This window comes from Salvelinus alpinus, chromosome 7 (assembly GCF_045679555.1).
Source record: "Salvelinus alpinus chromosome 7, SLU_Salpinus.1, whole genome shotgun sequence".
In the NCBI taxonomy this organism is placed as follows: Eukaryota; Metazoa; Chordata; class Actinopteri; order Salmoniformes; family Salmonidae; genus Salvelinus; species Salvelinus alpinus.
This window is the reverse complement of record NC_092092.1, coordinates 85,076,532-85,089,261: the sequence shown is the minus strand read 5'-3', so window position 1 is coordinate 85,089,261 and position 12,730 is coordinate 85,076,532. Positions and strand designations below refer to the sequence as shown.

Sequence of the window (12,730 nt, the reverse complement as noted above, 5' to 3'; positions counted from 1 at the left end):
ACCCAGCGTGCCACAGAACAGCAGGAGTTGTGACCCGTTTTTGTTGGTAATGTTGTCGTAGTTGTGCCTAGGGGGGCATATGGGGGAGGGAATTCTGTATTTGACCAAATAGGGCTCTCTTCTGTATACCACCCCTACCTTGTCACAACACAACTGATTAGCTCAAATGCACTAAGAAGCAAAGAAATTCCACAAATTAACTTTTAACAAGGCACACCTGTTAATTAAAATGTATTCTAGGTGACTACTTCATAGTATATACCTAATATTATCAACATAATAGTATTTACTTACAATTATTAATATTACATATATAATAGTATATACCTTATATGATATACCTAATATAATTAATATTATATTCCTAATATGATATACCTAATATAATTAATATTATATTCCTAATATGATATACCTAATATAATTAATATTATATTCCTAATATAATAAACCTGATAGTATATACCTAATAGTATATACCTAATAGTATATACCTAATATGATATACCTAAAATGATATACCTAATATGATATACCTAATATGATATACCTAATATGATATACCTAATATGATATACCTAATATGATATACCTAATATTATTAATATTATGTACCTAATATTATGTACCTAATATGATATACCTAATATGATATACCTAATATTATGTACCTAATATTATATACCTAATATGATATACCTAAAATGATATACCTAATATGATATACCTAATATGATATACCTAATAGTATAAACCTAATAGTAGAAAGCTAATATGATATACATAAAATGATATACATAAAATGATATACCTAATATGATATACCTAATATTATATACCTAATATGATATACCTAAAATGATATACCTAATATGATATACCTAATATGATATACCTAATATGATATACCTAATATTATATACCTAATATGATATACCTAAAATGATATACCTAATATGATATACCTAATATGATATACCTAATATGATATACCTAATAGTATATACCTAAGAGTAGATACCTAAGAGTAGATACCTAATATGATATACCTGGTCTGTGTCTCTCTGACTCTGGTCTGTGTCTCTCTGATTCTGGTCTGTGTCTCTCTGACTCTGGTCTGTGTCTCTCTGATTCTGTTCTGTGTCTCTCTGACTCTGGTCTGTGTCTCTCTGATTCTGGTCTGTGTCTCTCTGATTCTGGTCTATGTCTCTCTGATTCTGGTCTATGTCTCTCTGATTCTGGTCTGTGTCTCTCTGATTCTGGTCTGTGTCTCTCTGATTCTGGTCTGTGTCTCTCTGATTCTGGTCTGTGTCTCTCTGATTCTTGTCTGTGTCTCTCTGACTCTGGTCTCTGTGTGTGTGTGTGGTATCTCTCTCTCTCTGACCCTGTGCCTGTCCCTGTGTTCAGTAGATGGAGGTTGGAGTGATTGGTCTAATTGGTCTGAGTGCGGAGTGGACTGTTCCATGTGGCGCAGTAGAGAGTGTACCCAGCCCTCGCCTGGCACCGGGGGCAAAGACTGCCAGGGCATCGACCTCCAATCACTCAACTGTACCAGCCAAGAGTGTCTACAGAGTGAGTATTAAACATATTTCCTGCATATAAACACACTCAAAATCTCTAACTTACACTGTTTTTCAACTCTTCACCCTACATCAATATACACATTTATTTTAATGTTGCCAGTAGATGTCTCTTTCTCGGTGTGTGCGTGTGTGTGTGTGTGTGTGTGTGTGTGTGTGTGTGTGTGTGTGTGTGTGTGTGTGTGTGTGTGTGTGTGTGTGTGTGTGTGTGTGTGTGTGTGTGTGTGTGTGTGTGTGTGTGTGTGTATGTATGTGTGTGTGCTCCCTGAGTCGTTAATTACATTTAAATCCTGTAATGTAATGTTTAGTAATAACGAGGGTTACGGGGAGCGTGTTACCACCACACCGGCAGTCATGAGTCATGATAGCAGTCAAATTCCATGTGATCGTTTAGTTCTTAAAATTAAGCACATTAAGCCGCTTTACAATGGGTGTAGAGCCTAACTGGCATACATAAGCAGCGTGTGAGTTTCAAGTTTGGGGAAGATCATTTTCACCATAAAAATGCACCTTTATAATGAAAGCATCACATGCATAATCGCATTTGCAGTCACTTTTGACAATGGTGTTTTCCCGCTAATTGATTGTAGCCTACTGCCATGTGTGCTACTACAGTGTCCGCATTGCTGAGCTTATATTTGTGAAGAAATAGCCTAATAGTTTACCAACATTTTAAGCTAAACGTTCTGATCTGTTGTGTCAGCCACATTGTGTAAAACAGGTTTTTTGATGCTAGTAGTTGTAATAATTTTACGGATATATCGCATCCCACAACTGTCCCAGACTATGTTTGGCATATTTATTTCTCGCACAGAATAGAATAGGTCGACTTTTGTACTATGGGGGATAGTAGATTGACATAGGCTAGTGCTTTTGCTGTTCGTTAGGCCTACTCATTTTGTTGGCTGACGAAAAGTAAATGTGGACAGTTCTTCCAATATCTTCAATATGCACCTCGGAATTGGATAAGGACGCGTGCAGTTGCATCCTCCACGTGTCTGTCTTCACGTGTAGCCTGTGAGAGGGACCTGATCATGTGAAGGGCATTGGCTAATAAGAATTGAGATAGCTGAGAGAGATATGTGATGAGAGGTGCTTCACGTAGCCAGGAAGAAGATAATTAGTATTATATTCAGTCCAAGGTCACAACGCCCACTGGCTGCAAAAGGCCCTGATTTTTTTAGGGGGCATTTTGGCCACAAAGGGGATGCTGGACGGGAAATGGGAGGCATTATCAAGTACTTGTCAAATTGTGAATGAGAGACTGATGAAGTGTGTGCAGCCTGTGTGAATGAGAGACTGATGAAGTGTGTGCAGCCTGTGTGAATGAGAGACTGATGAAGTGTATGAGAGACTGATGAAGTGTGTGCAGCCTGTGTGAATGAGAGACTGATGAAGTGTGTGCAGCCTGTGTGAATGAGAGACTGATGAAGTGTGTGCAGCCTGTGTGAATGAGAGACTGATGAAGTGTGTGCAGCCTGTGTGAATGAGAGACTGATGAAGTGTGTGCAGCCTGTGTGAATGAGAGACTGATGAAGTGTGTGCAGCCTGTGTGAATGAGAGACTGATGAAGTGTGTGCAGCCTGTGTGAATGAGAGACTGATGAAGTGTGTGCAGCCTGTGTGAATGAGAGACTGATGAAGTGTGTGCAGCCTGTGTGAATGAGAGACTGATGAAGTGTGTGCAGCCTGTGTGAATGAGAGACTGATGAAGTGTGTGCAGCCTGTGTGAATGAGAGACTGATGAAGTGTGTGCAGCCTGTGTGAATGAGAGACTGATGAAGTGTGTGCAGCCTGTGTGAATGAGAGACTGATGAAGTGTGTGCAGCCTGTGTGAATGAGAGACTGATGAAGTGTGTGCAGCCTGTGTGAATGAGAGACTGATGAAGTGTGTGCAGCCTGTGTGAATGAGAGACTGATGAAGTGTGTGCAGCCTGTGTGAATGAGAGACTGATGAAGTGTGTGCAGCCTGTGTGAATGAGAGACTGATGAAGTGTGTGCAGCCTGTGTGAATGAGAGACTGATGAAGTGTGTGCAGCCTGTGTGAATGAGAGACTGATGAAGTGTGTGCAGCCTGTGTGAATGAGAGACTGATGAAGTGTGTGCAGCCTGTGTGAATGAGAGACTGATGAAGTGTGTGCAGCCTGTGTGAATGAGAGACTGATGAAGTGTGTGCAGCCTGTGTGAATGAGAGACTGATGAAGTGTGTGCAGCCTGTGCAAAAAAAAAACAAAGCAGGGCTTATGCTTTTCATGAGTCTTTTTTCAAATCATCATTCGTCTCATCATGCATCCTTAGAATGTATTCAAAATCAAAACATAGTTGTTCTACAAATGTTGGCCTAAGTCACATAAATAACTCTAAATTAAGCTTATAGGAGTACCTACAGTTGAAGTCGGAAGTTTACATACACTTAGGTTGGAGTCATTAAAACTCGTTTTTCAACCACTCTACAAATTTGCACAAAAAAAAAAAAGTGCAAATCAATCCCAGAACAACAGCAAAGGACCTTGTGAAGATGCTGGAGGAAACAGGTACAAAAGTATCTGTATCCACAGTAAAACGAGTCCTATATCGACATAACCTGAAAGGCCGCTCAGCAAGGAAGAAGCCACTGCTCCAAAACCGCCATAAAAAAGCCAGACTACGGTTTGCAACTGCACATGGGGACAAAGATCGTTCTTGGAGATCGTACTTGGAGAAATGTCCTTTGGTCTGATGAAATAAAAATAGAACTGTTTGGCCGTAATGACTATCGTTATGTTTAGGGGAAAAAGGGGGAGGCTTGCAAGCCGAAGAACATCATCCCAACCGTGAAGCATGGGGGTGGCAGCATCATGTTGTGGGGGTGCTTTGCTGCAGGAGGGACTGGTGCACTTCACAAAATAGATGGCATCATGAGGGGGGAAAATTATGTGGATATATTGAAGCAACATCTCAAGACATCAGTCAGGAAGTTGAAGCTTGGTCGCAAATGGGTCTTACAAATGGACAATGACCCCAAGCATAATCCCAAAGTTGTAGCAAAATGGCTTAAGGACAACAAAGTCAAGGTATTGGAGTGGCCATCACAAAGCTCTGACCTCAATCCTATAGAACATTTGTGGGCAGAACTGAAAAAGCGTGTTTGAGCAAGGACGCCTACGAACCTGACTCAGTTACACCAGCTCTGTCAGGAGGAATGGGCCAAAATTCACCCAACTTATTGTGGGACACTTGTGGAAGGCTACCCGAAACGTTTGACCCAAGTTAAACCATTCAAAGGCAATGCTACCAAATACTAATTGAGTGTATGTAAACTTCTGACCCACTGTGAATGTGATGAAATAAATAAATGATGAAATAAATAATTCTCTCTACTATTATTCTGACATTTCACATTCTTAAAATAAAGTGGTGATCCTAACTGACCTAAGACAAGGAATTTTTACTACGATTAAATGTCAGGAATTGTGAAAAACTGAGTTTAAATATATTTGGCTAAGGTTTATGTAAACTTCCGACTTCAACTGTATTTCATTGTTAATCTCTCAACATAGCTGCACACTTCCTCAAATCGTTTGTAAAAAAATATTGTGTCTATTTTATTTAGCTTTGTTCAATTGTATTCTTCATATAATAAAATAATATAAAATAATGCCACGACATTCTAAGCAAATCTTGTCTGCTAACTGAACTAGTGTAGCCCACAGCCATATGGCATAGCCAGATCAGGACCTAACATAAAGACAACTCAGACTATGCTATTCTGTTCTTCTGAAATGGACTACATTTTCTTAATATCATGTTTCTTTAGACCTGTCTATAATAAATAATATAATATAATAAATAATGGATTTATTGTGAAGGTGTCGGCTACATTGTATGGATTTATTAGACTTTTTAAAATGTAGATTTTCCAAAGATCTGCATCAGTGGCTTGTAGTCAAGGGCTGCACACAGTCGGCCATGGGCTGTGGGATAGAACCCCAGTGTTTACTGCAGATCAAAGCAGGGACTGTTATAGAACCACAGTGTTAACTGCAGATCAAAGCAGGGACTGTTATAGAACACCAGTGTTTACTACAGATCAAATCAGGGACTGTTATAGAACACCAGTGTTTACTGCAGATCACATCAGGGACTGTTATAGAACCCCAGTGTTTACTGCAGATCACATCAGAGACTGTTATAGAACCCCAGTGTTTACTGCAGATCAAAGCAGGGACTGTTATAGAACCCCAGTGTTTACTGCAGATCAAAGCAGGGACTGTTATAGAACCCCAGTGTTTACTGCAGATCAAAGCAGGGACTGTTATAGAACCCCAGTGTTTACTGCAGATCAAAGCAGGGACTGTTATATAACCCCAGTGTTTACTGCAGATCAAAGCAGGGACTGTTATAGAACCCCAGTGTTTACTGCAGATCAAATCAGGGACTGTTATAGAACCCCAGTGTTTACTGCAGATCAAAGCAGGGACTGTTATAGAACCCCAGTGTTTACTGCAGATCAAAGCAGGGACTGTTATAGAACCCCAGTGTTTACTGCAGATCAAAACAGGGACTGTTATAGAACCCCAGTGTTTACTGCAGATCAAAGCAGGGACTGTTATAGAACTCCAGTGTTTACTGCAGATCAAAGCAGGGACTGTTATAGAACCCCAGTGTTTACTGCAGATCACATCAGGGACTGTTATAGAACCCCAGTGTTTACTGCAGATCAAAGCAGGGACTGTTATAGAACCCCAGTGTTTACTGCAGATCACATCAGGGACTGTTATAGAACCCCAGTGTTTACTGCAGATCAAAACAGGGACTGTTATAGAACCCCAGTGTTTACTGCAGATCAAAGCAGGGACTGTTATAGAACCCCAGTGTTTACTGCAGATCAAAACAGGGACTGTTATAGAACCCCAGTGTTTACTGCAGATCAAAGCAGGGACTGTTATAGAACCACAGTGTTTACTGCAGATCAAAGCAGGGACTGTTACAGAACCCCAGTGTTTACTGCAGATCACATCAGGGACTGTTATAGAACCACAGTGTTTACTGCAGATCAAAGCAGGGACTGTTATAGAACCACAGTGTTAACTGCAGATCAAAGCAGGGACTGTTATAGAACCACATTGTTTACTGCAGATCAAAGCAGGGACTGTTATAGAACCCCAGTGTTTACTGCAGATCAAAGCAGGGACTGTTATAGAACCCCAGTGTTTACTGCAGATCAAAGCAGGGACTGTTATCTTCTCTAGGGTAGGGGGCAGCATTGGGAATTTTGGATGAAAAGTGCCCAAATTAAACTGCCTGCTACTCAGCCATAAAAGCTAGAATATGCATATAATTAGTAGATTTGGGTAGAACACACTCGGAAGTTTCTAAATGTTTTTGAAAAACCTGAGAAAATATCCAAGCAGGAAGTGGGAAATCTGAGGTTTGTAGTTTTTCAACTCTTTGCCTATCGGATACAAAGTGTCTATGGGGTCATGTTGCACTTCCTAGGGCTTCCACTAGATGTCAACAGTCTTTAGAACCTTGTTTGATGCTTCTACTGTGAAGGGGGGAGGAATGAGAGGGGAATGAGTTCGAGGTCTGCCAGAGAGCCGACCATGTGCGTTCACGTGATAGTTAACCTCTAACGAGCCTCTACCCCGGGTCCGGGATCACCCCCCACCCCCCCACACACTGATTAGCATAGCTAGCATAGCTTCACAAGTAGATAGTAGCATCTAAATATCATTAAATCACAAGTCCAAGACACCAGATGAAAGATACAGATCTTGTGAATAAAGCCACCATTTCAGATTTTTAAAATGTTTTACAGGGAAGACAAAATATGTAAATCTATTAGCTAAACACGTTAGCAAAATACACCACTTTTCTAACTCCATCAGTTTCTTACTACTTCAGGTGCTATCACCAATTCGGCTAAACTAAGATATTGATAGCCACTAACCAAGAAAAAACCTCTTCAGATGACAGTCTGATAACATATTTATGGTATAGGATAGGTTTTGTTAGAAAAAAGTGCATATTTCAGGTAGAAATCACAGTTTACAATTGCACCGACCATCACAAGACGACTAGAATTACTATAGAGAGCAACGTGTATGACCAATTTACTCTTAATAAAACATTTCATAAGAATAGACAAAGCATAGCAATGGAAAGACCCAGATCTTGTGATTCCAGACAATTTTTCAGATTTTCTAAGCGTTTTACAGCGAAAACACAATAAATCGATAAGTTAGCATACCACATGTGAAAACGTTACCAGAGCATCGATTCCAGCCAAAGAGCGCTATAACGTAATCACCGCCAAAATATATTAATTTTTTCACTAACCTTCTCAGAATTCTTCCGATGACACTCCTGTAACATCATTTTACAACATACATATACAGTTTGTTCGAAAATGTGCATATTTAGCCATACAAAACCGTGGTTACACAATGAAAATACTAGGAAATCAAGCCTCAAAATGTCTGACGTCATCTTTCAGAGTGATCTAGTTTAATTGAAAGCTAATCATATACTTGACTAAAAAATACAGGGTTGACAGGAATCGAAAGACAAATTAGTTCTTAATGCAATCGCTGATTTACATTTTTTAAATTATCCTTACTTTTCAATACAGGTTGCGCCAAGCGAAGCTATAGCAAACAAGATGGCGACATAAACGTTTAACATTTATCGACAGAAACACGATTTATCATCATAAATTGTTCTTACTGTGAGCTGTTCTTCCATCAGAATCTTGGGCAAAGAATCCTTTCTTGGGTCGAATCTTCTTTTGGTCGATAGATGTCCTCTGTCCTTCGAAATATCCACTAACGATCGAACGGGACCCCGAAACGTGTCCAAAGTTTCAGAGTGCATGACAAAGAAATTCCTCAAAATCGCACTAAACGGATATAAATTGCTATAAAACGGTTCAAATTAACTACATTATGATGTTTTTAACAACTATAACGACTAAAAACATGACCGGAGAAATATCACTCTCTAAACAACGATTTGGAAGGAGGCAGGTCTGATGTCCATTTTGCGCATGACGCATGCAGGAAGAGAGCGGTACTTCTACGTTTTCGTGTTTTATAGTGGCTCTGATTGCGCAATCGAATCCATTCAAAACGTGATGACGTACTGACACCCAGAGGAAGACGTAGGCAGTGTCGGTTTCTCTATAGCATCTACTGGCACCTTAAAACCGATCCCAGATCAGGGGTAAAAATTTCTGAAATCTGACTCCCTGTCAGGAAAAGTGATGTAGAAGTAGTTCTGTACCACTCAGAGACAAAATTCCAACGGCTATAGAAACTAGAAAGTGTTTTCTATCCAATAATAACAATAATATGCATATTGTACGATCAAGAATTGAGCACGAGGCAGTTTAATTTGGAGACCAAAAAATGCTAATGCGGAACAGCACCCCCTATAGTTGCAAGAAGTTAACTTGCGTTCCATTGCATTTCTGAAGACAAAGGAATTCTCCGGTTGGAACATTATTGAAGATTCATGTTAAAAACATCCTAAAGATTGATTCTATACATTGTTTGACATGTTTCTACCAACTGTAACGGAACTTTTTGACTTTTCGTCTGCACATAGTGATCGCGCCTCATGAATTTTGATTACTGTGCTAAACGCGCTAACAAAAAGGAGGTATTTGGACATAAATGATGGCCATTATTGAACAATACAAACATTTATTGTGGAACTGGGATTCCTGGGAGTGCATTCTGATGAAGATCATCAAAGGTAAGTGAATATTTATCATGCTATTTCTGACTTCTGTTGACTACACAACATGGCGGATATCTGTTTGGGTTGTTTGGGCTCTGAGCGCTGTACTCAGACTATTGCATGGTTTGCTTTTTCCGTAAAGTTTTGTTGAAATCTGACACAGCGGTTGCATTAAGGAGAAGTGGATCTAAAATTCCATGCATAACAGTTGTATCATTTAGCAATGTTTATTATGAGTATTTCTGTAAATTGATGTGGCTCTCTGCAAAATCACCAGATATTTTGGAACTACTGAACATAACGCTGTTATTATAAACATTCAAGTCTGAATAACAAATAACAAATAGGTAGTTCACTACACCGTAAATCAAGGATAGCTTCAAGCACAGTGTTAAAACATTTTGGGTTAAATTGACTTTACTGGGAGTTATCTTACCACATTTAACAGAGTGATATGTTAAATGGCGTTAGTGCTGATAACTGGAGTTGATTTGGACAGAGTACTTTTAACTCCATTAAGAGTAACCAGTGACAGGGAGTTACATCCATGGAGTTATCCACAGATGTGGGATGGGTCTCATTGTCATATTTCCCAGGATGCTCTGTTGCAGGTTCATTGTTAAAATTGTTTGTTTCAATATCTGTATTTTCCCCATGTACATTGATTGTTTCGGATCTTACGCTCCGCAAATATAAGAAACATACTTTTGTTTTAAAAACAAATACAATCTGTAAGTGGTTGGATTTATAGCAACCGTTAGTGAGATAGTTGTTCCAGTTTACATGGTGTTGGTAGGCTTCATGTGCTGGCTTTTCCTCTCTACACTGACAGGCATTCTAAATTCAAGTTGTGACTGATGTAAAAGTGTTGGATATCTTCCTGCAAGCTGACTTCCAACAGACATTGGATATCACATTGCAAACCATCATAATGTGACACTTTCTAAAAATAATTTAAATAAGTCTCTCCACCCTTGTAACTCAAAGGAAGTCAACTGAAAGAGAAATGTACTATGCTATAGTTGTTTTGTTAATTCAAAACAACACAGAAAAGTGTACAATGGCAAGGGTGTTGATGAAAAAAAAAAAACTCTGAAAAGAGTAAAATGGCAATTGGAGTTTAAATTTGGCGGTCGGACCACAAAATGGCGGTCGGACCATATCAACTTCCAAATAGTGTTACATTTCACTCCATAGGAGTTGTTTTACTGTGTACCTCTGACCACAGGCCATGGTAATGGGGTGCCATCTGATATACCTCTGACCACAGGCCATGGGAATGGGGTGCCATCTGATATACCTCTGACCACAGGCCATGGGAATGGGGTTTCACCTGAGACACCTCTGACCACAGGCCATGGGAATGGGGTTTCACCTGAGACACCTCTGACCACAGGCCATGGGAATGGGGTGCCATCTGAGACACCATGGGAGATAGCATCCTGTTATGACATCATAAAGGGGAACAATAATAGAATGTATCTGTCTGATGCTGATATTGGTCGTTAACACAGAGTTAAACTGTAGCAACACGGGGCCAGTGAGTTAATATCAACCATATTAATCATAGTCTGATTAATCAGTTGTGAGATGATTTCCAGACAATCACAAGATAAAGATACAATGTAACTGGGAAATGAACAGGGGTTTGCCTGCCCTAAATGCACCACCATCCAGCATCGTATTGGGAACAGATCCTCTGGCTGTTAGCTCGGCTCAGAGAAAATAATATCCTGCTTTCTGAGTACACCGACCTTCATGTAACCCAGGCAACTGAATCTCAGTTATAAATGCCTCCTATAGCAAAGCTGTCGATGAGTTGGGTGGCGTTGATCTGTCCCAATCCAACTGACAGATGTTAAGGTCAACTCTGCTGCCCATAGGAGACTGGAGGCTCGCAAGGCATAGGAGATTGGGGTGGAAGTCTGGCCACCCTTCATCTAGCCAAGAAGATCCAATCCAGCTATCAAATCCCTTTCCCCGCTTGAGACGGACCTACCAGCCCCGGGAGTCAGCAGGGATCCTGGGTGTATACAATCAGCCGGCCGCCACCCAGTGGCACCCTCCCTCACGGCCACCGCAGTTCAGCAAGTCGCTTCCCCATCGGATTCCATCACTACCACCATCATCATTGTGGGCAGCTCGATGGTAAGATATTTTGGCCTGCCTACGATCTGTGGACCCACCAAAGTCCACTGTTACCCAGGAGCCCATCTCCACGATATCAACTCCCTCCTGGGGCTGGTAGTGCTCCCGTCCCAGCAATATCAAATTGTTTTAGAGACTGACAGACAGGTTCTGGTAGTGCTCCTGTCCCAGCAACATCAAACTGTTTTAGAGACTGACAGACAGGGTCTGGTAGTGCTCCCGTCCCAGCAACATCAAACTGTTTTAGAGACTGACAGACAGGGTCCGGTAGTGCTCCAGTCCCATCAACATCAAACTGTTTTAGAGACTGACAGACAGGGTCTGGTAGGGCTCCAGTCCCATCAACATCAAACTGTTTTAGAGACTGACAGACAGGGTCTGGTACTGCTCCAGTCCCAACAACATCAAACTGTTTTAGAGACTGACTGACAGGGTCTGGTAGTGCTCCAGTCCCATCAACATCAAACTGTTTTAGAGACTGACAGACAGGGTCTGGTTGTGCTCCAGTCCTCCCTGTCAGAATAACAAACAGAGAACTTGGAAACCATATCAACTCCTGTAGAAAAATGGTACTACAGGTTACTCACAATAACCAATGTATGTTCCTTTAACTCCGCCTTCTAGTGAGTTTATACAAACTGTCATCTACCATTCTGATAGATTGGAGACGGAACATGTGGTTAACGTCAATCAATTGGTTGTTATTCCATTGGTTACCTCGATGCAGATGACCCAGGGACAGAGTGGCCCACACTCATTGAATATGGGGCTTTTAAAATTTAGAGCAATCACAAGTAAAACCTTTCTCCTGAATGACCTCATTACTGAATGACCTCATTACTGAATGACCTCATTACTGAATGACCTCATTACTGAATGACCTCATTACTGAATGACCTCATTACTGAATGACCTCATTACTGTGCACAAAGTTGATTGCATGTTTCTCACTGAAACATGGCTGTCTTCAGACTGTTGTGCCGCTCTTATTGAAGCCCCTCCCCCCTGAGACTACAGCTTTTCATATTTTTTTTTTATTACATTTGTTTGGTTAAAACAGTAGAATAAATACACATGTAGGTAGAGTCCCATCTCGGAAAAGGAAGAAAGGGTGGGGGGGAAAGTCTCTATTTTTACTAAAGCTCTTAAATTGTAAGGACATTTTGTTTGGCAACTTTGGGTCTTTTGAGTATCATGCTATACGGTTTAAATGTCAGCCACGAGTTCTGACCATAACCCTGCCCCACTTCATTTACTGATTTATCTGAACTATTGTCCAGT

At 40.6% G+C, this 12,730-nt stretch overlaps 1 protein-coding gene across 1 annotated transcript in view; it reads left to right on the top strand.

The window, feature by feature from the left end:
- The window catches only part of LOC139581794 (netrin receptor UNC5A-like), a 643,974-nt gene that overhangs the window by 469,808 nt on the left and 161,436 nt on the right, over nt 1-12,730 (top strand). Inside the window, exon 7 of the mRNA XM_071411970.1 lies at nt 1,408-1,572. Within this exon, the coding sequence (XP_071268071.1) occupies nt 1,408-1,572 (165 nt within the window). The remainder of the gene's footprint in view (nt 1-1,407; nt 1,573-12,730) is intronic.